Source organism: Vigna unguiculata, chromosome 1 (assembly GCF_004118075.2).
Source record: "Vigna unguiculata cultivar IT97K-499-35 chromosome 1, ASM411807v1, whole genome shotgun sequence".
NCBI lineage: Eukaryota > Viridiplantae > Streptophyta > Magnoliopsida > Fabales > Fabaceae > Vigna > Vigna unguiculata.
This window is the reverse complement of record NC_040279.1, coordinates 36,436,947-36,463,536: the sequence shown is the minus strand read 5'-3', so window position 1 is coordinate 36,463,536 and position 26,590 is coordinate 36,436,947. Positions and strand designations below refer to the sequence as shown.

At 31.4% G+C, this 26,590-nt stretch overlaps 4 protein-coding genes across 7 annotated transcripts; 3 read left to right on the top strand and 1 right to left on the bottom strand.

Annotated features, from left to right (window-relative positions):
- Positions 1-529: 529 nt before the first annotated feature.
- On the top strand, positions 530-3,355 carry LOC114191006. The gene is made up of 2 exons (XM_028080128.1): positions 530-1,453; positions 2,313-3,355. The coding sequence occupies exons 1-2, from the start codon at positions 530-532 to the stop codon at positions 3,216-3,218; spliced, it is 1,830 nt and encodes a 609-aa protein (XP_027935929.1). The 3' UTR covers positions 3,219-3,355.
- Positions 3,356-5,555: 2,200 nt separating this feature from the next.
- LOC114165079 (eukaryotic translation initiation factor 3 subunit C-like) lies at positions 5,556-9,626 on the bottom strand. The gene is given in 12 exon segments (XM_028049767.1): positions 5,556-6,772; positions 7,427-7,473; positions 7,476-7,805; positions 7,808-7,923; positions 7,925-8,000; positions 8,003-8,050; positions 8,053-8,544; positions 8,547-8,594; positions 8,597-9,085; positions 9,088-9,220; positions 9,336-9,387; positions 9,514-9,626. Coding segments are annotated over 11 exon segments (2,799 nt in total). The 5' UTR covers positions 9,360-9,387; positions 9,514-9,626; the 3' UTR covers positions 5,556-5,776.
- Positions 9,627-12,241: 2,615 nt separating this feature from the next.
- LOC114186410 (rhomboid-like protein 15) lies at positions 12,242-21,402 on the top strand. 4 transcript variants are annotated; one of them, XR_003605083.1, is made up of 14 exons: positions 12,242-12,559; positions 12,926-13,091; positions 14,871-15,174; positions 15,562-15,594; positions 15,681-15,772; positions 15,872-15,945; positions 17,333-17,424; positions 17,529-17,598; positions 19,077-19,255; positions 20,046-20,094; positions 20,191-20,247; positions 20,688-20,762; positions 20,853-20,911; positions 21,133-21,402. XR_003605083.1 is itself a non-coding variant. In XM_028074440.1 (14 exons), exons 4-14 carry the CDS (start codon positions 14,930-14,932, stop codon positions 20,856-20,858), a joined length of 972 nt encoding a protein of 323 aa, XP_027930241.1. In that variant the 5' UTR covers positions 12,242-12,559; positions 12,926-13,091; positions 14,641-14,736; positions 14,871-14,929; the 3' UTR covers positions 20,859-21,100. The 4 variants fall into 4 exon arrangements, 3 of the variants coding, with proteins under 3 accessions (XP_027930241.1, XP_027930240.1, XP_027930239.1); XM_028074440.1 differs by lacking the exon at positions 21,133-21,402 and adding an exon at positions 14,641-14,736 and having other exon boundaries at positions 20,853-21,100; XM_028074439.1 differs by lacking the exon at positions 21,133-21,402 and adding an exon at positions 14,629-14,736 and having other exon boundaries at positions 20,853-21,100.
- Positions 21,403-23,758: 2,356 nt separating this feature from the next.
- On the top strand, positions 23,759-25,584 carry LOC114179263 (MATH domain and coiled-coil domain-containing protein At3g58270-like). Its single transcript, XM_028065532.1, has 3 exons — positions 23,759-24,127; positions 24,265-24,419; positions 24,611-25,584. The coding sequence occupies exons 1-3, from the start codon at positions 24,006-24,008 to the stop codon at positions 25,459-25,461; spliced, it is 1,128 nt and encodes a 375-aa protein (XP_027921333.1). The 5' UTR covers positions 23,759-24,005; the 3' UTR covers positions 25,462-25,584.
- Positions 25,585-26,590: the final 1,006 nt, after the last annotated feature.

The following is a 26,590-nucleotide window of genomic DNA, read 5'->3' as shown; positions in this document are numbered from 1 at the left end:
TAAAGGGAAGGGAAGGAGGTTGTGGCGTTTCATCATCTAAAATATTGAATGTTCTTTCAACATTGAATTTCTACAATAAAAACCAAAACCAGAAACCCAACATTTTAGATCGGAACATTGTATGTCGGTATGTTTTGTTCCTATCGTAATATCCTTTGAACATTCAAAATTTTGTATGTAGAAATTGCATGTTTCGTGCAATCATAAACATATTTCAAGTGTATCATACTTTTAGAAATTAACTTTTGTGATTACCATCTCCTAACAATGTAAGTTCATCTTTCATATTTGGGATTCTAATTAACGATGATGCATGATGATATCCAGAATTTCAAATTATGAAATATGTATGAATAATGATATTTTGATTCACTTTATTTGAAATGGGTCAAAATAACATTATTTACTATGTATTTAGTAATGTGGATTAGATCTTACGATCTTTTAATCAATTAATAGTTGGTCATTTCGTAAACAATACATGGTAACGATTTATCCTTAAAATTATTGTGTGTAGATATTACCAACTATGGACATGCCTACCATTGATGTGGACCTTGGGCCAGAGAAGTTAGAAGATGAAAAGCAAGCAGGTCCATTGTTGCATTGTGATCTTTGTGATACAGAAGTGATTCATAAGTTGGCACAAATGTTCCTTCCAGGTCTAGCTAGTGCTTGTGTTGATAACACATCAGGAGATCTTTTTAAGACAGCAGGTTCGATAGCTGTTGATATAAGGAAGGAGATGATAGAGTATCTTACCCAAAGAAGTGAATCGTTTGTTGCAGAGTCTGTTATATTAGAAGGTGGTCCAGACGGTGAAGTTTCAGACCATCCTTATGATATAATTTCTAACCTAGTTGATGACTTTGCAAGTTCAAAGAGGAATTTGTTTAGTAGGGTTTCTGGATGGCTACTGAGTGAAAAGAGGGAAGATAATATAGAAGATTTTGTTCAAGAGATGGAAGTGAATGGGTTTTGGACACTCGAGCGGAGGGAAAAAATTGCAGAAACTTTGTTAAAAAATGTTGACTTTGAAAACTCATATCATTGCAGCATGAGTTTTAATTCTGCAGAAGATCTTGCCAATCACCTAGATGATTGCAACTTTAGATCTATAATATGTGAAAATGAGGGGTGTAATTCTAGGTTTTGTGCATCTCATTTGAAGGATCATGATTCGACTTGTCCTTTCAAGATAATTCCATGCGAACAGAAGTGTCCTGCAAACATCATGAGACGTGAGATGGACCGACATTGTATAACTGTTTGTCCGATGAAGCTTGTAAATTGTCCTTTTTATGCTATCGGTTGTCGATCAGCCGTTGCACAATGTATGATTGAAAAACATCGTTCGGATGATATTAATTCTCACTTGTGGCACTTCCTTAAAGGGATTTACAAAGAAGCATCTGGAGATGATCTCACTCGACGAGTGGAAGAAATTATACAGGTTAGTATGTATAAGTAATATAATTAGCCTAAAGCTTTATTTCACTAAAAATTCAGTATTATTTGTTCTTAACTAAAAATTTTAGTTGTAAAATTTTTAAGCCTAAATCTATGTTTTTACTATGATTATTAAGATCCATAAAAAATATTTATATTATAAACTATGTGTTTATCCATCAATATAGTTTACAATGAAACATTTTTTTGAAATTATTTGTACAAAAAGATATGTTATAAATAAATAATGTAATTTATGATTAAGAGTATAATGGAAGAAAATCATTGTCTTTACATTGTAGAAAAATATTTAAATAGTAAAAGACAAAAAATAATTAGTTATTATATTGACTTACTTATACATTATTTTATAAATTAAAAATTATTGGTATCTAAAATAGTTTTAGACTAACATACAATTTTAAATTAAATAATAAGTTTTTACATTATTTATAAAGTATCCCATTGAATAATATTGGATGTAACATAATTGCATCCACTTTAAAGTTTTGACTTAGTCATGTTTAAGTATAATTCTAAAAATTGTATTATGATTTGTAATATTATTGTCATAATGTTATTATTTAAAATAACTTATCTATCAAGGTGGAATTTGACAATATTTTACATTTTGTCTCATATATTACATGTATTTATTGTGAGTATTTATCAACATCAAGAATGAGCAAAGACTAACATAAAAGAGGAATTATCTCAATTTGACCTTAAAAACTTACTTATAATAAAATTGATAACTTTCATCATTAGTAATAATTTATGTTGTCCATTATCTATTTGTCAAATGATGTCATATTTTTTATTTTATTACAGTGAGTACTTAGATTTTTAGTTTTGTATGATAGGCATCGCCAAACAATCGTTTAACAGAGGCTCGAGATGCAAGATCTTTGAGCTTTGTTGTCAAGGATATTGAAGCTAAGCTAGAACCTTTCAAAGTAACTGTTGTGGATAAAAGTAATGAAAAGACCGAAGACAAGAATGGTGAAGAAGAAGGCGGGGAAAATAATACGAACAATAGTGAAAGAAGCATAGATACTTCAGATATGTCCAATTCATCAGATAAAGTTGAAGTGAGTGATACACAAAATGCATCAGATAAAGTTGAAGTGAGTAATACACAAAATGCATCAAATAAAATTGAAGTGAGTGATACACAAAATGCATCAGATAAAGTTGAAGTGAGTGATACAAATAATGCATCAGATAAAGTTGAAGTGAGTGATACAAATAATGCATCAGATAAAGTTGAGGTGACTGATACACAGAATGCACCAGATAAAGTTGAAGTGAGTGATACAAAGAATGCATCAGATAAAGTTGAAGTGAGTGATACACAAAATACAACACAAAATGAAGATAATAAGCCTAGTTATGTTGAAAATGAAGATCACGAAGAAAGGACACAAACTTCAAATATGATTAATGTATCTGATACTACTAAAACTGACCTCTTGGATGACAATAATAAAGATGTTGCAACTACCAAATTAACAACTAAGGCAGATGATGAAGAGAGCTCTCAAACACTCAACACAAATATATCCAATGAGGAAGTTGGTGTAAAAAATGAGGACGGTGCAGAGAATAACACTATAAGCAAATCCATTGAAGACAATGAGCAAATATTAAACGAAGATAGTAAATTCGAAGATAAGGACGATGATCAAAATATACATAATTCAAAAATAGAGATCAAGGGTGGTGCAGAGAATAATATCAAGAACAAAGATACTGAAGATGACAACTAAAGCAATACACAAAAACTTCAAATGTGCAAAGCTTATGAGATATAATTGCAATGGTATAAGATATATCATTAATGGTAATATATGTAAAGGAGCAATAGAAAGAGAACCTTTATTCAAATTTTCAATAATGTACTTTTACTAAATATATCTTTACATGTAGGAAAATGATTTCAACTTTTGTAATAAATGACAACATGTTTATTTTTCTTTTTTGTCAAAACTCTGATATCATTATTGATTATTCCCGTCCTTTTCTTTTTTATGATTATTCACACTTCATTATATAATTTTTCACTTTTAGCTATACACTTTATGTAACTAAATTTATTTATATTTATGTTATTTTTGCTAGCATCATTATTATTTTTCATTAACTAATGTATAGTAACTTCCACCCAAAAATAAACATCTATTAATCCAATATCACATCTCTTTGTTAACAAATTTACAATTTAAATAATTTTTATTATTGTAAATTCACACAACACAAAAATAATTACATATCTTCACGGGGAACACCTACAAGTAAGAGGGTATCATTTAAATAAAAGTGAACAATAAATTTAATATATTTCGACACCTCAAAATTTACATTCACAAATACTCAATATACAATTTTGTTGGCAAAACTACAAGCATTCATGCAAATTTTATGGATAAAATTACAAACCTTCTCTTACACACAATTTTGTATCCACTTTTATACTATAAATTGATTTTATTTCTATTCGACGTAAAATTTTCAACACACTTCCTTACGTGACATATACTTTTCAAGTGTGAAATAAATACTTAAAAATGGTCAGATAACAATGAATGACATGATAAGCCTAACAAACAATAAATCTCATTAAATTTTTAGATAACTCTAATATCATCTTAAGAAGTTATTTTTAAACATAACTTAATCATACAAAACTAACTTATAAATTGATATTTACGAGTCAACTTATATATTCTAAATTGGTTTATCTAAGATTTTTAAAATTTACTATATGTTTAGACTTATCATTACAACTCCACTAAAGTCCGGTAAATGCCATAGTGTTAATAAGGTGTTAACTTTACCATATTATAAAAACTTCCAAATTTCTTGCTAGTCAAATTCTTCTAAGATACTAGAGTTTAATTCTGATTATAACTTTTTTTTTTATTTTAAAGTAAAATTATAATTTGTTCACTTTTATGTCATTTTCAAAATAACTATTTTATTTTTGTGTGGGCAAATAATTGAGGTGGAGCACTCGAGCTTTTAGAAGTCAATTTATGTGTAAATGTATATAATATTTACTTTACAAAAAATAACTAACATGGTAACGATATCATCGTGTCCTTGTAGTCATTTGTTATACTCAACATAAACAAAATATTCAGAAAATAGAAGCAAATGAAAGTTTCAAGCAGGTTTTAATAACCATATTTTCAGTCGAAAATTATTATAAAGAAAATGGACACTTTTAATTAACCCGGTAAATATGAGATTTTACTAATATAATTTCTATCCTTATACATTTAACAAGGGTAAGGTAAAGTGTTTTTCTTTCTTTAGTTGTAGCTTTTATATTAAAAAATGCAAAATTATACATTATGTCCACTGCATTTTTTTCATGAGTTGAAAAGGAAGTAGAAAAAATGTAGACTTTATCCTTCACTTCACGTTTGCAGATATTAATGGGGGACGAGGATTAACTTCTTCACAACTATTAACAAAAGCACATTAACTAAAACAAAACACAATAAATAAATAATAATAAATTTTAATGATACCTTTTCCCCAATGTTATTTCTGTTCCACTCAAATACATTTTTTTTGTTGTTGGTTGTGTTTATCTTAAGTGAAACATGTTATTGTTGTCAAAGTAATGGATCATACAGGTTTTAGATGATAGATTTAGAGTTTTTGAATGATCTGAAGTCTTAGCAATATGAAGAATGTAAAAGGACTGGTGAGAGGAGACATTCCTATCATATTGGGGTATGATAAAGGAGGCAATACGAGGTTCTTCACTAACATTTTATGTTTTATTTTTGCTCTGAATTTATTTTCAATCGTATCATGGCTTCATTTTGGTGCCATTAGTTTAAAGCTTCGAGATTGGACTCTGTTTACGTTAATATGGAATTAGGCTTCTATCAACGCTATTCCTTTTTTGCTACATCGTCCCTAGTTGAGTGGTAGTCCGAGTAATTTTAATGAGTATAAATAAATGGGTGGCAAATGCAAATCATTACAAACTGATAATGTTGGTTAATATTTATAAATGTGAAAAATAAACGGAGGAGCACAACTCATTCAAGCACTTTCCATCATACAATTAAACAGACTAGAATAAACAATTTTGCTGTAAAATAGATTAATTGACATAATGGCTCTCTTGTAGTAATGGTTAATCAAATTCGAACAGAATAAACCCTGGCGAAAACAAGCTTATGTGTAACATTATAACAAATCCATAAACATTTCCATGCAAATTTAGATAAAGTCTACAATACAAGAATACAGAAAGTGCACTAGTCAAATCCTCAAAACTGATGAACGGATGATAATTTTAATTTCTTTAAGCTCGAACACCTTTAAGGCTAACCATGCGTGAAGATGTATCGCCCTGAGGTCCCCTCAATGCAGAACCCCCTTGAGCACTCCTCCCATAACCTCCATCTTGATACCGTCCACTCTGGTAGCCACCACCTGTTCCCCGTCCCATTCGATCCCTGGAATAGCCACCTGCGGCTACTTGACCTATTGACCTTCCACCACCACCATATCCTCCAGCACGCCCACTGCCTTGCCTTGGCTGAGAAAGGCCCAGGTCTTGCCATCTACCACCTGAAGAGGCTGTTCCACTACCACCGGCGGCAGCAGCAGCATAGTCCTGGCCATCTCTCCGCCTTAGAGGCAGATCCAATCCACCACCACCTATCCTTGCTTCCGTTGCTCTTTCATTGCTCTCTGCAAGGATAGATAACTTCTCTGTCAACTGGAATGCCAATGCCTGCAGCCTAGAGTATTCAACATCCTGGAAAACAACACACCCAGTTGGCTGGTCCCAGCTTGCATGGAGCTCCTCATTGATCATCATCCTACTGACAATACTATGAGTGCAAGAAACAGAGAGATCAAAAATTTTTGAAAGTTGATCCAGGCTCAGGGATTCATAAGAAGAAGCGAAGGTAAAGAGGTATGTCCTCAATGCCTCCTCCTTGATTTTGTCTTTCAGCATTTCAAGCACAGTGTCTCGATTTCTCACAAATTTCCATACATCGAGAGACACAATAATGTCAAAAGCCTTCTGGAAGTCTCCCTTTATGAGAAACCTTGTGGCAGCCATAACATGGTCCCTCACATTTTCCGGTGGACCAGTGAACGTTTGCTTCTCGCTGGCCTCATGCAAGCGACGGAAAGTCTTAGAAATTACCTTGCGTTTAGCATCATGAACATTGGCAGCCATATTAGGAACTTCCAGCAGCATGGCAGATACCAGATGTACTGACTCCAGGAGTTCAAGATTGATGTGCATATGATATGGCATTTGCCTCCTTCTTTCCAACCTTTCCTGAAAGAGGGTCGAAAATAGTTAACATCAATATCAAAATTTAATTCTTACAATTGCAAAATAAATACAACATCTAAAAAATACATGGGAACTTACTACGTCCCAAAACAGAATTTATCAGCTACATTGATCAGTAATATAAAACTGAAATAACTAAGAACTTTGGACTGTTAAAAGGCACAATATGAAACCTAATAGTCTATTGACAGGGACTAGACTATTGCAGAACTAATAAACACAGATCAGTTTCTACCAGCAGCTGAATAACATCACGCTGAACAAATTATTATCAAAACTTCACATTCCTTCACTTCTGAGTTCTTTTGCAACACATTATTGACATGATGACAGTTTCTCATGAAAATAGATACTATTGAGTTTTTATTGTTGTAATTTGTGAACCAGATCAATTAAACAAATTTATAAAATGTAACACTGAAAAGCCTAATTGATGACTAGGAGTGGGGGGTCTTGGTATTTTAAAATGATTTTCAAATTTGGAAATATATATGGTATAGCACAAATATAAATCCATTTATACATCTTTCATCACTCTCTTAGTCACCTCACAATGAATGCATTGAATCTTAAGATCAGAACCCAAAAAATATCCACAATATCATAAACATTAGTAAAAATGGAGGGGGAAACTACCTGTTCCGGAGTCTTCTCATGATAGCGACTTTGTGACACACCTTGGCAAGTAACTCTTTTACCCTTCCACCAGAGTACAGTTCAGAGAGACAACCATGTGCTTCAGAAATCAGTCCAATCCGAAAAGCACATAAACCTAACTGTGACATAGCCCTGTTAAAAAGTATCTGAGTTGAAATGTCCATGTGTTGAATACTATCTTGCAAATGACTCATAAGAAGCAGATCACGGGCAATTGAGAACTCATCAAGGAGAGCATGGTGGTATATATCACAGAGCATTGCACGTGCTTTAGTTCGCTCGTCTCCGTATTTGTAAATCAATGATACCAATACATCCATTATGGTCCTGCTATTATCAGGGAATGTGGGCTTCCGGCCACAATCTCTGGGGTAACAATAAATGCAGAAGGAATTCTTGATTCCTCAAATCCTTTTGACTCCTCACTTGCCTCCCCTCCATCATCTCCATTCTCTGTCAGCTCAGTCAATTTTTCATGCATCATAAACTTCTTGCGGTTTGTAGTAAATGAGCTCAACTCTCCTCAAGGCCACCTTAGAAGCAGCTTTGAAATTCCAACTCTTTCAAGATATTCCTGGACATTCTGAGCAAGAACCAGAAACAGGGTTCATCCCTAAGTCTCTCCACATAGTCACGTGTATGAGGATCTATGCATTGCAAGCTCTTGAAAAACTCAACATCAATCCTTTCTAAGAAAGCAACTAAGTTACCCCAAACCCGAATTGGTCCATTATAGTCAGTACCTTTCTGAGTTTCATTCTCATCTGGTTCCACAGAATCATCGACCACTATGTTTGGATGCTGGACTAAAATATCAAGAATGATCAGCATGTTCTGCACACATTTTTTCCATACATTTATTGGCATGTATCCATTCAGACCAGGATTAACATCAAATTGAGCAGAAACCACACTGAACAGAATTTCCAACTTCTGTGCAGGTGTCTTAGCAACTTTCGTTAAGAAAGTAAGCTGCTCAACCTGTTCGAATCTCCCAGTCCCCTTTCTGCCCCTAGCAGCCACAACCTCTTTGAACTTCTTGTTAACAGTGTCCCATGTGATCTCACTGGGGTCTTTCATAAATTGTCTATCCAAAGCCGATCCTTCTTGCTAAGCTTTTGGTCCCAAGGACCATCACCAGCATCATGCTTTCATCATCATACTGAGAAGCTTCAGAATCAGATTTGGCTTCTGGTTTCCGAAGCTGCTCTGGCTCAATAATCTCATCATCACTCTCATACTCTTCCTCGCTCTCCTCTTCTTCCTTCTCCTCGTCGCTCTCAGGATTCTCCCTACACTTATTAATCAAATCCTCGTACTGCTTATTATTTTTCTTCAGCTTCTGCTTCATGGTGTTCAAAGCCTTAGCATTGCTACTACTCATCTTCTTCTTGGCATCCTTATTAGCCAAAGCCTGAGCCAAGAAATCTTCCAACATCACAAGCGTCTTGATGTAGAGATTCGGAACCTTCACAGACTCAGTGACACGCATAACCTTCTCAAGCTGTTTGTTAATCTTGTCAAAACTCTCTTGCAGGCTCACCCAATCATTAATCTTCATAGCATTCTTCATCTGATCAACAGTGGACGCCATCTCCTCGAAACGCTTATCTTTTGCCGACCGCACAACACGCTTCTGCCGTCGGAATCATCACTGTCACTAGCATTTTCCTGCAGGTACCTGCTTGTCACTGCTTGGCTAGCAGATTCACCTGCCGTGGGTTCAACCTCCTCATCATAATCACTCTCCTCCTCCTCGGAATCACTTCCACCCTACAATTAAGTAAATAACAATGCAAAAATAAAAAAATAAAACTTCCACACATGATAATTTCCTTAACCTAAAGGAGCAAACAATTAAAACATTGATTGAGAATTTTCTAAATACCTGAGTCCAGAATCTTGAAGCCATCTTTTAGTCAAAAAGTTGAGTAGGGAATCTGCAAATGAACTTAACTGTATCACGATGAATTGACAAGAAGCATCAATTCAGATAAAATTGTAACTATTGAGTTCCAACAATCGTAGAAGAAAAACTAAAACAGCAGCGTTGAATTTGCGCTTACCACTTCAGAAACTGGCGTGTGCTCCGGAAGACGAGAGACAAAAGCGGCTGTGGATTGAAATCGAACGCGAACACAGGAGCCTAGGGTTTGCTTTGTAATATTTGGGCCGTTGGGCCGAACCCAATTGTGACACGAATAAAAACAGAAGCATATCATATAATATAATTATGATGTAATTTACTGTTACTTTCTACTATAAAATATATTAAATGAATAAAAATAAAATAAATAAAAATGGAAAGAGGATAAAATAAATAAATACACATTATTAATCTATATTTATATGCTATATAAAACTGTATAGGATATCATTTTTTATGTTGGCAATTATTATTCATATTTTATTCTTTATGATATATAATATATTTATTTATTAATTTTTTAAAAATTAACAGTATTTTAATTTATATTTTTGGATATGTGTTAACAAAGAATGTTATAATACCAAAAATTTATAATACTTTTAATTTAAGTACTTTTTTTAAAGATTTTTTAAATGCTATCTTATTCTATTTAATTTTAAACAGTTTTATCATTTTACACAATTTTTTAATTTTTCTTTTGAATTTGATGTTTTATAAGATTCACATTTTTATCAAAATTTATAAAGAGTATATAACACTTTCTAATCTGTCAGTGTTATAAGTAGAATAAATAATAAATATTATAATTATTTATTTAGTAAAATAATTTTTCAATAATATTATATACAAATACACACACACATGTATATATATATATATCAAATTGTATTATTTTTTAAATGAGGAGTCGCGTTAATTTTTTTCATTAATCTATTATTTAAATTGATGATTAAATTTTATGTTTTGAATGTTATAAAATTTTAATAAAAGAGTTCGTTTTCAAAATGAAACAATTTACATAAGTTATTATTTCAATATTAACATAAAATGTCGAAAATATTTTATGCGATAATAATATTAAAACTAATAATTAATATTTGACGTAAATAAATAAGTAACATAGTTATTATTTATGAAGATGCTAATATTTCCCGCGAGTTTGAAAAATATTTTATTAATAGATTAATATTTTATCAATTAGAGAAGATATAATTTCGAAACAAAAGTAGTAAGGGGAAGTTGTTAAAACAATTTGAGAAGGTTTTTCAAAAATCTAAGGGATTACCTTTTCTCCAGGCAAAATCTTATAATATTAAACTTTTTCTGTGTGCGTCTTTACCGACATACACCACCAGAAAGATTTTCAGGTGAAAATAAATCAATTGTATGCTAAATGAGAGTAAAATTATATATACTCATTCATTGTTATTAATTGATGAAAGAGTTATTATTTCATACATACAAAATTGTATATTGTTTTATATCATACAATTATTTTTTATATCATAATTTGTTTTTATATGTTTTATAGTTGTATTTTCTCCGAAGCCAATAATGGTTAAATTCCTATGATTTTCACTTATCATGAAATGTAATCTAGTTTTTAATTTTATAAAAATTATAGTCAGTTCTGCTGAATTTGTGTATATAATATAGATGCAAATAAAAATGTTATTTAAATTTTAGTCTCAAATATGGATTGTTTATATGTTCCTCGTTTTTCTTTAAAATAGATTTTTATGTAATAAGTTGGAAACATAGATAAGTTAACTTCAAGATATATCAATCATTGTGATTCATATGAGATTTTAAAACATATTCTAAATTAGAACTTCCATCAAACAAACATGGAGAATAATAATCAGAAAGTCGCGAATATTTATTGAAATAACATTTTTGTAAGACAAAAAATTTTTATGTAAGGATTAATTTTTGGAGTTTGAGATAGTTTTTTTTTGTCAAAGTGCAACCAGATAAGATATTCATCAAGTAGACCATAAGTTTCACATAGTTTAGGAGTCGAGATCAATCGGAGTTTAAATACTCCTACCTTTCTCGATCCTCCGAGATGTTTTTTAGTGACAAAACCTTGATAGAGTTCAAACGCTAATATTTTAAAAACGCGACAGTGATTATTTCTAACGATAGCTACTAAATGAACTTGGATTAGAATCGATGAAGTTTAAATACTCCTACTTTCATCCTTCGACAGAATCCAACTAATCACTCCAAAGAGGAGCCGCTTAATCACACGAATTGCTTAATTAAGCAAAAATTGTCACCACTTATTAGGAGTGAATTATCATTATTATTAAATCTAAATTTTTTTCCATAAAGTATTAAGTTGGTTTGATGGAACAAGACATAAAGTTACAAGTTAGTTTGATATCGTTTTTGAAATTATTTATTTATTTATTTTTTATAGTTAAATATTCAATACTTATAATTTTTATCATAATAAATTATTTAATTGTATTGTATGCATAAAATAATAAATATTTATTTTTTTAGGATGAAAATATCCGTTTAGAATTTATAAACAAGGATAGTTTATTTTACATATAGAATATACAATGTTTATTTATTGACATAGACAATATATATATTTTTTGTAGCATATTAAAAAATCTTAATAGAAAAGGTCTTCATTTTATAGATGCCATAAAATATTCATTTTTTTTAGTTTGATAATAATAACTAGTTAAAAATGAGTAGTAATTGACGTTATAATCAATAATATGTATATATACACACTTACGATACTTTTAATATGTAATTAACTATACAATTATAAATATACTTTATTCGCGGTCCTATAGTCAAATAATAAATAAAAAAATTGATAGTTTTTTACAAACTAACAAAAATAACGATGATGAAACGCATTGTAAACCTTGGCCTTTTGTTTGGAGGTTGGTGAGACTGCAAAATCGGAACGAGCATCCCCACAAAGTGAAGAAAAGAGAAGTTGTTTCTACAGCTTTCGCGAGTCAAGTGTGGGGTCAGAATTCAGAAGAGAAAAAACCTGAATCAGCAAATCCAATCCAAAACCGGTTATCGGAATCGAAGTTCAAAGATTACCAAATCCGTGACTGCTAATCAGAGCAGTGAGCCAAAGCTGCGAATTTAAACTTGGTTGCATGCGAAGACCCCGAAATATGAGACCAAACATCGTTTCCCAGGTAATATAATCCATTTCCCTGTTTTCTTCGATCCTCGCTTCGTTTCTGCGGCAATTTTGAGGGACCAGTGTCAACACACTTCACTCAACACTCATCCTAGTAGCTGAACTGAAAATCCTCGTTTCTGGACCGAGATCTCGAAATGACTTTGTTAATTTCGGACATTGTTTCGCTATAGTTTCCGTTTTGTATGATTTTTGTCTGCAAATAAAATGACAAAGCTCCTTACTGCGCAATTTAAAGTTCGCTGCGTTTCTATTGGGGATTTGCTGATTATATTAAGTGTTGTTGTAGAATGGGTAGCTAGATATTTTCCTTCATTGATGTTATTCTGATTAATTGTCCCTGATGGCTTAATTGACACAGGCAGGGTTGCCTACTAGGATGAATCAATGGTGGGAAAGCATTCCATTTCTCACTTCTGCAGTGGTGGTTGTCTGTGGAGTCATTTACTTGGTTTGTCTTTTGGTTGGATACGATTCCTTTGCTGAGGTTTGCTTCTTGCCATCTGCTGTTGTGTCACGGTTTCAAGGTATATTTTTTTTTAACCAAACTTACACACAGTTCTTTTGGTGTTACTCTTTAATTAGAATTACAATATGTTTGGATTCGCGTTTAAGACGTGGGCAACCTTTACTTTCTGTTACTTTCTGTGTCAATTTCACAGAAGACGGATAAGCTATTACTAGTTGATTCCAATTTGACATGGCTACCCCCACATTGCCAAATTGGATCAAACATGCACTTTGAGTTTATTAAATATTTTTCAAAATCCTTTGGTGCAAACATTTGTTACGCTGATTATTCAAAAGAGAATCTCCAAATTAGAAAATAGTTGTATCACCTAAGGATCTATATCTATGATTTTTCCTATTCTTTTCACCATCATTAGAATTGTGATCATACTCATAGGATCGTGTGACTGTACACTCTGTGGTGGCCTATCCGCTCTGGATTATGAGCATGATTGTTGGGGTGTAGGATTGTTGTAAGATGACGATTTGTTAGGAGTTCCATATCCAGTATGATGAACTACTTGATGTTGTGATACTTAAGCCTTAGGACTCTCATCTAATGATCGGGTTTTTGAATTTGACTCTCCTCATGTACGTAAATCCTAACATTTGATGTTTTCGTTGAGCTGGACTACAATTGGTAGTACCATGTTGATAGAGTGATAACCACTGTGGCTGTGGATATCGGACCTTAAAAAGGCTGTCAATGTTAGGAGTCCTACATTGAGTAGGATGAACTACATGACGTGGCACTTAAGTCTCGAGACTCTTCCATTTAATAAACTATTCTTCTGTGTTTGACTCTTTATTTGTGCTTTAGACCCAACACAATCATACCTGTGGAACTGTGGGATCTCTGATCCTGTTTAATCTTTGGGCAAGACAAAAACATTGACCTGGATTTTGAAATCCCTAATTATTTCCTTTCCCCTCCGATTCACACTGTAGTGAATGTACACTCTTCCCCAAAGGCTTGCAACTCCCAAATCTCTAATCAAATTTGACATATCCTATGCACTTGCCGACACTGTCATCAATGCTCTACAACTGCCAAATGCGATCGTTGTGGGTCTGTTTTGTGAAGAAGAAAAGTCATCCAGCTTCAGCTTCTTCCTTTACTCCTTTTCAATGTTCAATCATATATTCTTAATATCTCCCTCATTCTAACCTTGTTTTTGTTTCTTCTTTCCTGATCCAAGAATTTAAGTTTATTTATTCTTCGTTCTTTTATGTACTTATGTTGATGGACCACTGCAATTTATCTTCTTGACGGGGTTGTGCACATGTGTCACTGTGACACCCTTTTCTTTTCATATTTTTTTTTGTCTTCTTGGGTGTGAAAAGCAGTGTTACATGTTTATATGAAATTGATCTTATATGATTATATGGCATATCAGAGAAATAAAAACATCTCATGACTTGAATTTTTAAAAAAATAACAACTAAAATTTGTTAGAGGGTGTTGTCCATTATCTCTGATCAAATCAATAAAACATTGTAGATCGTTTTAGCTTTTTTATGTGTATGTAGTATATATTGGTATTGGCATTTTAGGTTGGAATGTAGGATCATGCTGTCCCGGTCACGAGTTATGAGGTTCCAAACCCCTTCCTGATCCCGAGTGAAAACTTGACTTTAACAACCTTGCTTTTTTTTTTTCAGGTAAAATTATATTTTTCAATCAATGTAGTTAATATTATGGACTCTAGACAAGCTTGTACAAACATTATGGTGCTGAAAACTCAATCCATTCATGTGACTGGTTTCTCTGCTCAGCATTATTTTTTTCCATGCAGTTTACAGGATTTATACTTCCATTATCTTCCATGGTTCACTGCTTCATGTTCTCTTCAACATGATGGCTTTAGTTCCCTTGGGGTCTGAGCTGGAGAGGATCATGGGCTCAGTTCGCTTGCTATATGTCACTATTTTGTTGGCTACAAGCAATGCCATATTTCACGTGCTCATAGCACTGCTGGTGGCGCACAATCCTGTTCTTACATATGATTACCTCATGAATGAGTGTGCAATAGGCTTCTCAGGAGTTCTATTTTCAATGATTGTTATAGAGACAAGCTTGAGTGGAGTTCAATCCAGGAGGTTGGCTGTATAAATATTACTGTTGTGCAAGAAATTCACCACTGTTGGGAAAATTCAATTTAATATGTTAATCACCTTTTTCCTGAAGATAGTTTTGCAGAAACCATGTTTTGGAAGCTATTCAAGATACTGAAATATACTATTGTTTAATTGAGTTTTCAGAATGATGCTAATGATTGTTTTGTTTAATCATTGTGCATTGATTTACTTCAGAACTTTATTCTGTTTTATTAGTCTTCTTTTTCCAACCAATTCACTGTGAAATGAATTACTTCACAAGTTTTACTAATAAGACACTATAATTCTATACACGTGCTATGCTGCATTTAATTTTCATCAATCGGTAAGGCTTCACTAATTTGGTAACTTTTTGTGTTCGTTGTGCAGTGTTTTTGGATTGTTTAATGTGCCTGCCAAGTGGTGAGTATAATTTGTTATTGAACTTATTTCTTGATTTTTATCTTGATAATTTCCTTTTTTGTGATAATTTAACATACTGTGTTTAGGTATGCATTCTTTTTGCTGGTAGTATTCCAGCTTCTCATGCAAAATGTTTCACTACTTGGGCACCTTTGTGGCATTTTATCTGGGTTTGCATGTCAGACTTCAATCTTTTTCCTTCTGTTTTAATTTTTTATTTTTGCAAAAAAATTAAGCAATTATCTCTAATTTTATGATGTTATGCTTGACGTTTCAGATACATATGGATTGTTTAATTTCCTCATACCTGGAACCACCTTTTATTCGTCTATTGAATCCTCCTCCTGGTTTGTAAGTATCTCTTTATAATAGGATTTGGTAGTGCACCAGGCCGGCAAACATTTCAATTGTTAGTTACATGATATTAGATGAATGCCTTAGGGACTGCTAAATGCAAATGAAATATCTATTGTCAAATGCTGTCTATTAACACCCCCTTTTGTGCAAACTATAGATAGTTTTAGTTTTTGTGTATACTATTTTGAAATAAGTTACTGAACTGAGATAAACTGATAGAACCCTGGAACAGGAATTTATTTCAGGTGGTTGTAGTAGTAATGGCATAGGGTTAACTTCAGAAGCAGGGAGGTGGTTAGAAGGGAGATTCATTCTTGAGTTGTTATTAATATCTCTTGTTACCTTTAGGAAATGCTGTAGCTCAATTATAGAAAGGGCCTTCCGTCTGTTGATTGAGAAATCCCATTCACCAATTATAAGTTCATTAGTTTTCTTTCTATCTTGCATATCATTCTTCAAATATTTCTTTTGTGGGTTCTCAACACAAACCAACTTCATTCTCTTCTCTGATGACTCTGCCTTTTACAAAAGTAATCCTTTGATGTTTTGAGTTTGTGTTATAGTACTTTACTTGAGTAGTGCACAAATGTGAAAAGTATTTGGTCTACCAAATTAATGTAAACTCAATCTTTCAAGTGTCAAAAAGTATCAATGTACTCTAAATGTTTTAGCAACATAAGCTAATCAAGCACATCAATAATGTTTAAGGAATGGTTAAAATTTTAACTGTATATTGATGCAGTTAGCTCTGAAGTGGTTAACACATTTGATTTCGATAATTCTCCCCTATTGGGGGGCTAAATGAATTCACAAAATAGACTGATGTGCTGAACATGTCATATGATTGGCTGGAGTGTGAATTAGTATATTTTTATTATATCTTGGTAACTTATTTTATTTTAAAATTAAAAAATGAAAATGGAAAAAGGCATCCTCTAGATACTCATTTTATGTGTTGGAGATCTTGCATCGACTAGAGATATGGTCAAATTATAATATATAAGTGGATACAAATCTTACATTTTAAGTCGATTTTGTGAGATTGAATTAAGTTTAAATTACACTTTCTTAAAATGGTATCAAAGTCATACAAAATTTATTCTAGTCAAGTTTGTTAGGGCTATCAAGTCACCCACCATCAGGTTCTCCCCAAGTTTTGAAATGTCCAGCCCTCGGTGTGGGAGGTGTGCTCGAAACCTCACATTGACTAAAGATATGACTAAATTACAATGTATAAATGGAAGCAAAGCTCATATTTGAAGTTAGTTTTGTGAGATTGAGTTAGGTTTAAATTTCACTTTTTAAATACTATGAAAAATACATGCACTCACTCAACATGTGGACCTTTACTAATGTGTATGTTGGTTCTTTGGACTTTCAGTCTTCATGTGTGAGACGTCCAAAATTTATCGTTTGCACGGGTGGAAATCCTTCAGGTTATATTCCTACACATACAAGCCAAAATTCAACAAGGTAAATACTAAGTACTATGGGTTTCACCCTAAATCACACCGATGTCTACAGATATATATATATATACTAATCTACATTTTAAAATCTATACTTTCTTGGGGTAGTGGATTGCTTTCTGGAAATATTTGGAGGAACCTGTCTTCATTGATGCCTCAAAGGGAAGTGTCTACTCAGGTATCTATGTGATCTTGTCTTTTTAGTACTTTGGGTGGGCTCTCAAAAAATCATGTAGACATTTGCTGGCGTGATTGTCATTTTTTCTTTGCTCATTATGTGAACAAATGCAACTGCATTGTTTTGCAGTACTCATTCATGACAAGTGTATGTGGACCTTGTATATGTGATCTACTGATCATTGAATCTGATCAATGTATGATAGGTTAATTTTTAAAATTGTCTGGACTGATATTTATCCCCTGCTATTAATTTGGCAAATTGTTTTTTCCCTCTTTTTAATGTGTACTACTAGTTCTTTGGAAGTAGATTTTTCTAGTTATTTAAGCAGCTGGCAAGTGTCAAGGTCTGAGTTGAGATGATTCCTTTTATATGATGAAGCTTAATACAATACTAAAGGAGATAATTGATGATGATGTTAGTAGTTTTTTTTTAATATTTCATTCTAATTTTACTAATAGTCACTCTGTCATTTATTAATGACTTTATTTGTGTGTTATTTCTCGATGACTCCAATATTAAAGAAAGGGAAAAACATTATTTATGGAAGTACATGAATATTAGCGTAGAAACTAAAATATGATGAAGAAAAAAAAAGAAAAGAAAATTAAACCCATGGTAGTTTAAAAAAAATCAATATAGCGGTTACTATTTAATAGTTAGTTAACAATATTATAAAAGGGTGAAATTGAAATTATGAAATGTGTATACAAAAGAGGGCATCTTCCTTATATATAAGTATGGATTAATCTTTTATCTTCAATAGCTAATTTTTCTTAGAAAAACCCATAATCCATGGGGCTGTGGCATCAGCAATTGGTATCAGAAAAAAAATTATGTGCCTTTTTTTTTAAAGTTCACTCATTATCGGGAATATGACACGGTACATAACATGGTTTTCCCTTTTTACTTGAATGATAAATTAGGTCAGTTCGTTACAAATTAAAAAGATGTGATTATGTTGTAAAATTGTTTTTGAAAGATTTTTTAAGAAACTATTTTTTACAATCACAATATTGATATTTATAGGAAGCAGCTGATTTTGTGGGTAGACTATTCAAAATCTTTTTTTGTTTTAATACCATTTTAGGTTTTTTTAGCTTCATAATTCTTATTCTATTGAAAAGCTAGAGCAAATAGATGAAATACGAAAAGAAGTGGTTACTTTCTGAAAAAAAAGTTATTTTAACAAGAGAAGTTGTAACATATGAGCTCATTAGCTTTCTCATTCCAAGCCGTGTTTATCAACTGCCTTTGAATCTATTGATTCCCTGATGATTAACAACAGCGGTTTTGGTCCAGTAGTCACTAAATTGCAGTTATGTCAAATTGGACCAAGAAATTTGAAGTTAGAATAATATCCCTACCTTAATGCAAGTCATTGTCTATTAGTTTCTTTTATGTATTCATGCCTATATTCTGGTGATTTGTAATCTTCGACTTATAAACATTTGATTGTATTATGTGATATCTTACAGTCAACTGAGGACAGTAGGTTCCCTGGGAGGGGAAGGACCCTTGGTTCTGGTCAAGGTCAAGCTCCTTCTCATCTTCATTCAGATTCAAATCTTCAAGAAAGACTTTTGGATGATAGTAGTCCCAATAGTCCTTTAGTTTCATCCACTCCTAGTAACACTCATCAGTTATCAGAAGGAAGGTACGGTAGATGGTTTGAGCATAATTGATAGCTTATATGGTGGTTGCTTATTTAAAGTAAAATTTTAGTATGCTGGCTGACTTGAATCATCATTTCTTATGAAGTTTGAACCTAGAATAATACCTACAGTATTAGGCATAGACTGATAATTTTTTTTTTCCTCTTACGAGGAATGACAATATTCAACTTGAATGAACCCAATATAAGTTACATGCTTGTAAATGGGTTCCCTGTTTGACATGTAACAGTAAGTTTAGGTTGTCATGTTCTCTAGCCTAAATTAATCTACGTAATACATATTGGTGAAGTTATGTATAACTTTGAAAGTAATATTCAAAAAGCAGAAGAATGAGAGTAGACTTATCTAGTAGGTTATAAATATGTATTCAAATGCTCTATAAATATAACACATACTTAAGCACAATTTTAACTGTAAGCAATTTTAAATAATTTTCTAGCATAAATATGTTTAACATTAGATGAATTGCAAAGAAAAGGCTCCATAAACTATTCAACTTATATTTCCAAAATTATTGGACATGACAATAACATGTCCATAAACATGTGATGTTTAGGGTAGGATATATAGACATGGACAAGGTCTTATAGTTAGTATAACCAGAAATGGGAGTTACACAAATGTATAATCATTAATACCAAAGTTCAGTAGATGTCATGCATTGACTATTCAAGTTAAACTGCTATATTTCAGTAGGATTAATAAATTATATTGTTCAGAAGTTTGTGTTTCTGTATTAATGATCATACTTTATTTTCTAATTCAATTTAGGCATTCAGCTGTGAATGTAGCTCCAACGACTGCTGTTCCACAGCACCAGGTTCCTCTACATACATACCATGATTTAAACTCTCCTGTTTTCGTTTAGTTAATTTGCATGGTTAACGTTTGATATTTTCCCCCCCGATAAATGCAGGGTGCAGTCGTTTCGGAAGAAGGGATTAAAAAACTTGTATCAATGGGCTTTGATAGGGTAAAAATCAGTTTCCTTATCTTTTCTATGGTTAGAAAATGGCTTGAAACTTTTTAAAACTTCCCAGTTTGTGATTGGCTCCTTGCATATTATGCTTGCTCCTCTGAGAACGTTTTTCTCATTCAAAGAGATCACGTGTTTAAATTTATTTTTGTTTGGTCGCCTTGTGAATCCTTCTCTCCTGTCTCTTACTGGTCTCGTTATGATGATCGATATAATTATAATTACTGTAGCAGGAGTGATGTGTATGTATGTGTATTGAATTTGGCTGAATAGGTCAAAGTTTGTTTGATAAGTGATATCTGAAATAAAACATCTACACCTCAAATTGTTTTTTCAGATGTAGTGAGATATCTTTCCGATGCTTGTGCATCAAATGTAGATTAAAGCCTAAGGCTTAGCTCTATATTTTTAATGCAATTTTGTCTTGGCTGTTTCAGACGCAAGTGGAAGTGGCGCTTGCAGCTGCTGATGGTAATCTCAATGTTGCAGTGGAAATACTCATGAGCCAGCAGGTCCTAGTTCATCATTCTTTTTTTATCTATAATTCTTCACGTTTACGTGTTTATTTATTCTCTCTTAAAAATTCTTGGGCTTGTTTGCAGAGTTGAAAAGAAAACTTCTGTTGGATTCTCGTAGAGACTTCCCTGACACTGTTAGTTGAGTATGTCGCTGCACTTTGTTCAATTACTGTCTGTTTAATCTTTGGAACCTACCTACCACTAACAGTTCGTTCACACCACATAACCATGCTAACTCCAATTAAGCAGAATTGAACATATGTAAATTACACAAGCAATATCAAGGAATATGATGTTTAATTGAAAAATTTAAACATTTGGTTGTGCTTTGATTTTCCCCTCTTTTTATTTTCCTCTTTAACAGGTTTATACACACATGCATTGATAATGCTTCTAATGCCAGTGAGGGAGCAGTAAAACTTGTATCCATTTCTAAATCACTAAATTATTGTTGCTGGCTCGCAGAAAAACACAAATCTAGTGTTTCAGCATAATTAATTTGGCCATGGACTAAAAAAATTAGATGATACCTACGACGATAATGGTTTAATTTATGGGAAGAAAAAAATTGTTTGTAGTGTTGTGGTACCCAAGAACTCAGTTTCAATAATTCTTTTTGCTCTTGTTAGTCATGGTTGACATAAATGACTTTTATCGATAATGTTGTAAGATATATTGAAAATTACGATGGAATGTGTCAATAATGTTTTTTAATAATGAATATCTCGAGTAGTTTAACTTTTTGAGAACAAAATTAACTATATAAATTAGCTTTAACTTGGTAAAATAACATTTCTTTATTTTATAATATTTTAAAAACTATTGGCAAATTGTGAACTAAGGATATATCTGTCATTTCGTCAATTTGGTTGACTACATTGTGCATCTCGAACCATTGACTTGAGTTTTATTCTAGATTGCAATTTCAGGATATTTATAAAATGAACAGTACTATCAACTCAATAAATTTTGCACTCAATATTCTATAATGGACTATAGTGGACAAATTAGTAGAGATGTAGACTCTTAAAGAAAATTCTATATTTCGCGGTGACTCAATAAAAACGAATTTTAGGTGAAGCATCAATTTCATCCGTAAAAGATTAATGAGATATTTTAATAAAAGGAGAATCTCAATTTCAGAAAATATTTTGAGTATTGAATCGATGCACTATTTAAAAAAAATATTGGAAATTTAACTTAAAATACACAATATAATTTTGCAAATAAGTACAGGAAATATAAATTGACAGATATACATACATGGGTGAAATTAAAAGTTCACGAAATAAATTATCATATAGACAGCTTATTTTTTCTACTCATCGAATTAACCTACTTTAGTTCTGGAAAGGAGAAAAAAGAAAAAAAAAAGTAAAAAGTTTTCTCCAACTTAAATTTAACACAATTATGACAAGAGACTAGAACTCAAAATTTTTAAATTAAGTGATATTAAAAGAAATGACAAAGCATGATGAAATCAAATAAGAAAATAGCATGTTGCCGTCTACTTCTAAAGGCAAGTTAATTGTATTGTGAACATTATTATTTAATTATTTTTTGTATTTGATCTGTTTTCTCCTAATAAGAATATAATACAGATAGTTTTCTTTGATAAAGATACGACTTCGAGAAAAAAAAAATATTATAGAATCGTATTTTTAAATTTTTTCGTGCTATACTCTTTGATTGTATAAATATCCTTTTGTGAACCAAATAATAGTTTTAAACCAGATCAATTTATTTCTAAAAATAATAATTATAATTTAAAAAGTTAAAAATAATATTACTTTAGAATATGTTATAGCAGAAATACATGCGTTTATTGTATATCGATATTTTTATCACATTAATATACAGTTCTATGAAAATATATTTTTTTTGTTAGAATTATTTAAAAAATTTATGTAGTGATTATTTTTAACTGAAGAAATTCTTTATTTAGTTTTGAGTACAGGTATACAATTAAGCATTTTATTAAATAAATATATTATTTTTATTTGTTAAAAGATATCATTATCTAATTAAAAAGACACCTAAGTATTTAAAAAATGTATACCGTTTATATAATATATATATATATATATATATATATATATATATATATATATATATATATATATATATATATATATATATATACTAGAATTTATGTGTTAAATTAGTATATGTAAAAATTGAAATGGATTTGATTTATATCACCTAAATTTTATAAAATAAGTATTTGTTTAAATTTAAGATTATTCTTTTATTTTTCTTTCAAATGGATAAAAAAAAAACTAAATCTCTTTCATATTTATATATCTATAAAAAAAAGCTTAGACAATATGTTTAAATTTGTGAGTTTTCTTGTTTTGAGACCGTACATTTTCCATTTCTAACAAGTAGCAAAATGAAAAATAATACTTCAACTAAAATAGTAACTTAACAATTATATTATGATAATACGAATGAATAATGGATAAGTTAAATGTTTAAATGAGTTTATATACTATTTGTTATTTGATACTTGTGAATACACATACAGCTATTATGTCTTTGTATTTTTTAATTTTTATAAAAAATGAAGTTAAAATTAATAACAAATAAATTAATTTTTAAAATAGTTGTTAAATATAAAATTAAAAAAATAAAATATGTATACGATAAAAAATTTTAAAATAACGGTTAAAAATAGAAATTTTTTTAAAAATAATAATTAGAAAGAAATTTTTAAAATAACATTTAAAATTAAATTATTTATAAAATAATTAAAATTTTTAAAATAATAATTAAAAATAAAAATAATAAAAATAAAAATAAAATATATACGTAAAGAGAATATCTATATTATTATTATAGATATATTTATTCATTTATTTGTGTTATTTTCTTTGTTATGGTCAGAAATTTCATTTGGTACCCATCTGTGTACATTATTGGTAAAACGGTCCTTTTCCCGCTATTAATTATATGTCTCTGAAATTTCAAAGTAAAAATCCATCTTCTTCCTCTCAAGACAAAAGGGTTGACTTGACTTCACTTACATGATTCCGCTCTTATTTCTTAAATTCTGACATCTATGAACTGCTTAATTATACCTCATCCCATGGTAACGAATTTTGGTGGTAAAATATTTTTCTGCACACTTCAAATTTCAATGGCTTAAAACTTTCACTTCTGGGCACACTTCTTTTCTCTCTGTGCTTTTGGTGCTTCTCAAGTCAACCCCTTTTATTGTTTTCCATCTTCACTAGAATGGACACCCAGAGGGAAACAAGTATTCGTTTTGAGACATTCACGTGGAAGATTCAAAATTTCTCAAAACAAAACACCAAGAAACTACAATCCAAGGCCTTCCGAATCCGAGGTTATAAATGGTACTGTCAAATGGATTTCAAGATGATAAAGTCTTGTGCTATTTGCTTTTAGCTTCTATGTTCTTTCTTGTTTTGAACTTAATTTTAGGTTTTAGTTTTTATTATTAACTATGTTATTCGTCTTAATCACCTTTCAGGCGTATTCGTTTGTATCCATTAATGAAAAATGTCGACCATTTTTCGTTATATCTGATGGTTGCAGATTCTTTACCACCCTACGGATGGGACAGAAACACATATTTCAAGTTATCTCTGATTAATCAACTGGATGGGAATAAGTCAGTTGTAAAGGGTAATTCTTAATTGATTTATCTTGCATCAATGGTTTTGTGTATAAATTTGCATCGATGGTTTCGTTGTTGTTTGTCTTTGTAGTAAACCCTTTTCTAAAATCACGTCAGTGATATCTGAATTGTTATTTGTTGGATTTGTTTCATTCGTTATAGAATCATTCTCTTTGTCCTTAACCTGAAATCTTTTCAGAAACTCAGCAGAAGTTCAATGGCGGATATCGTAGCTGGGGCTCATTTTTTGTGAACCGAAGTGTATTCTTCGACTCAAAGCAAGGGTATCTTGTGAACGACACATGCATCATTGAAGCTCATGTTTGTGTCTCTGATCTTAGTTCTCTTGAAGTTAACACCTTGAACACAAACTCTCCAACTTCCAAATCCAAGTTAGGTGATGAAGCAAGAAGAAATTCAGAATCCATAGAGCAGGAAGATGATAAAGAAACAGAAACAGAAACATCAGATGAGAGTGAGACACATAGTTCAACCAGTTGTGGGTCTAGTCAAACAGAAGGGGAAGTTCAAAGTTCAGATTTGACACTAAAAGATCTTCTAGATTTGGGGAGTTTAGGGAAAGAAGAAGCAGCTTTTGTTCCTCTGTTGGAAGAGGCATGCATATGGCATCCTTCTCTGATAAGAAGCCAGAGGAAAAGTTCAAGATGGTTCAGACTATGGGCATTCACATCCTTAGGTCAAGTTCTATACTTGCTGAAGACAAGTAAGGTGAAGGACATGAATGAAGATGCATGCAATCGTCTTCATGGTTTGTGGGAGGAACTTGTAAAACATTCTGGATTTCAGTTGTCTTGGTTGGAGCCTTATGTTGAATCTGCATTGGGTATGAAAGCTCATTTGGAAAAGACAGAAGTTGTGAACAAACTGAAAGACAGTGTTGTTGCTTTGGAGATCAAAATGAAGAAGCTGAGGGGAGAATTGGCGGCTGCAGAAGCTGAGTTTGAGGTAACAAGGAGGGCACTGGTTGAGGCCAAAAAAGGTTTCGTAGAGTTGGATTTTAATGCTGATTTAGGTTATGCTATGTTTTAGACGCATATGGCAAAAGCACTAAAATAGGACATTTTTTTTTTAAATTAATGAAAAGTTTCGAAAATACTATAGAAGGAAAGTTATACTATAATTTCTAATTTTTGACAATTATCTTTTACTTGAGATAATGTGAGTTATTGATTCTGTAAAATAAAAAATAGTGATATATTAATTAATGATCCACGCTAAGCCATGTCAATAAATAAATAAAGTATGCAAGTCAAAAATAAAAATTATAGTATCATTATTCGTAATGAAAATAGTCAAAAAAAATGTATAAATAATTAATATTAGAGTATATCAACTTAAAATTTTCGATTGATATTGTTATAGTCATTGTATTCTTTAATATTTTTACTTAACCATGTTTGTCCATTAGCTTTTTTCTGTAAGACTTATAGTATAATATTTAGCTTATTGGAGAGAAGCTTTTTGGTGAGGGAAAATGTGATAGTTAAGTTGAAGTTATTTAGGTTTACATTTGTGAGAATATTAGATGTGGGTGGTTGGATATAAAAGTGACTCACGAATTACTATAGATATAGATGTTTCTTAATCTGATATAATTTTTAGATTAAGCTAACTTGGACCTAAAATGGTAAATATGAGTTATTATTGACAGAAAAAAGTTTACGCATAATTTTTGTTATTTTTTTAATGAAATATATTCTTAGACTTATTCTTAATAATTGATAGCTCATTTATTTGTTAGATTATTGAAATTTATACAATGGACATTTACATCTTTGGGTATGCATTGAGGATTGGTTCAAAGATGTAGAAAATTTAAGGTAGTAGGGAGAACTTTCACAAAGTCAAGAAAAATATTTCAGACAGATGGACTTGAATGCTGAATTTGGTTATGCCAATTAGTGATTACCTAACTTTTTTTGTTTTTCTTCTGAAGGTTCTTTCAGTTTCAGTTTCAGTTTCTTGCAAATTGTGGGGTAAATGCTTTTGGTGCCAGTTCCTAAGATTTTTTTTTTTTCACATTTACGTTTTATGATATTTTTGTGATGGGTAGGTGAAGAAATAGGTTACACTGCTGTAGAAAGAAATTGCCAGGTAATTTTGAAATATCTTATTTGCATGACTATAGTAGTATCTTGATTTAAAATTAGGGTGATTT

Excerpts from the sequence above, each read along its gene's own strand:
- LOC114191006 (XM_028080128.1), top strand. The coding sequence starts at position 530 with ATGGACATGCCTACCATTGATGTGGACCTTGGGCCAGAGAAGTTAGAA. Across the intron at positions 1,454-2,312 it reads GAGTGGAAGAAATTATACAG|GCATCGCCAAACAATCGTTT; the intron begins GTTAGTATGTAT and ends TTTGTATGATAG.
- LOC114186410 (XM_028074438.1), top strand. The coding sequence starts at position 12,518 with ATGCGAAGACCCCGAAATATGAGACCAAACATCGTTTCCCAG. Across the intron at positions 12,560-12,925 it reads GACCAAACATCGTTTCCCAG|GCAGGGTTGCCTACTAGGAT; the intron begins GTAATATAATCC and ends TAATTGACACAG. Across the intron at positions 17,599-19,076 it reads AAAGGGAAGTGTCTACTCAG|TCAACTGAGGACAGTAGGTT; the intron begins GTATCTATGTGA and ends GATATCTTACAG.
- LOC114179263 (XM_028065532.1), top strand. The coding sequence starts at position 24,006 with ATGGACACCCAGAGGGAAACAAGTATTCGTTTTGAGACATTCACGTGG. Across the intron at positions 24,128-24,264 it reads CGAATCCGAGGTTATAAATG|GCGTATTCGTTTGTATCCAT; the intron begins GTACTGTCAAAT and ends ATCACCTTTCAG. Across the intron at positions 24,420-24,610 it reads GAATAAGTCAGTTGTAAAGG|AAACTCAGCAGAAGTTCAAT; the intron begins GTAATTCTTAAT and ends AAATCTTTTCAG.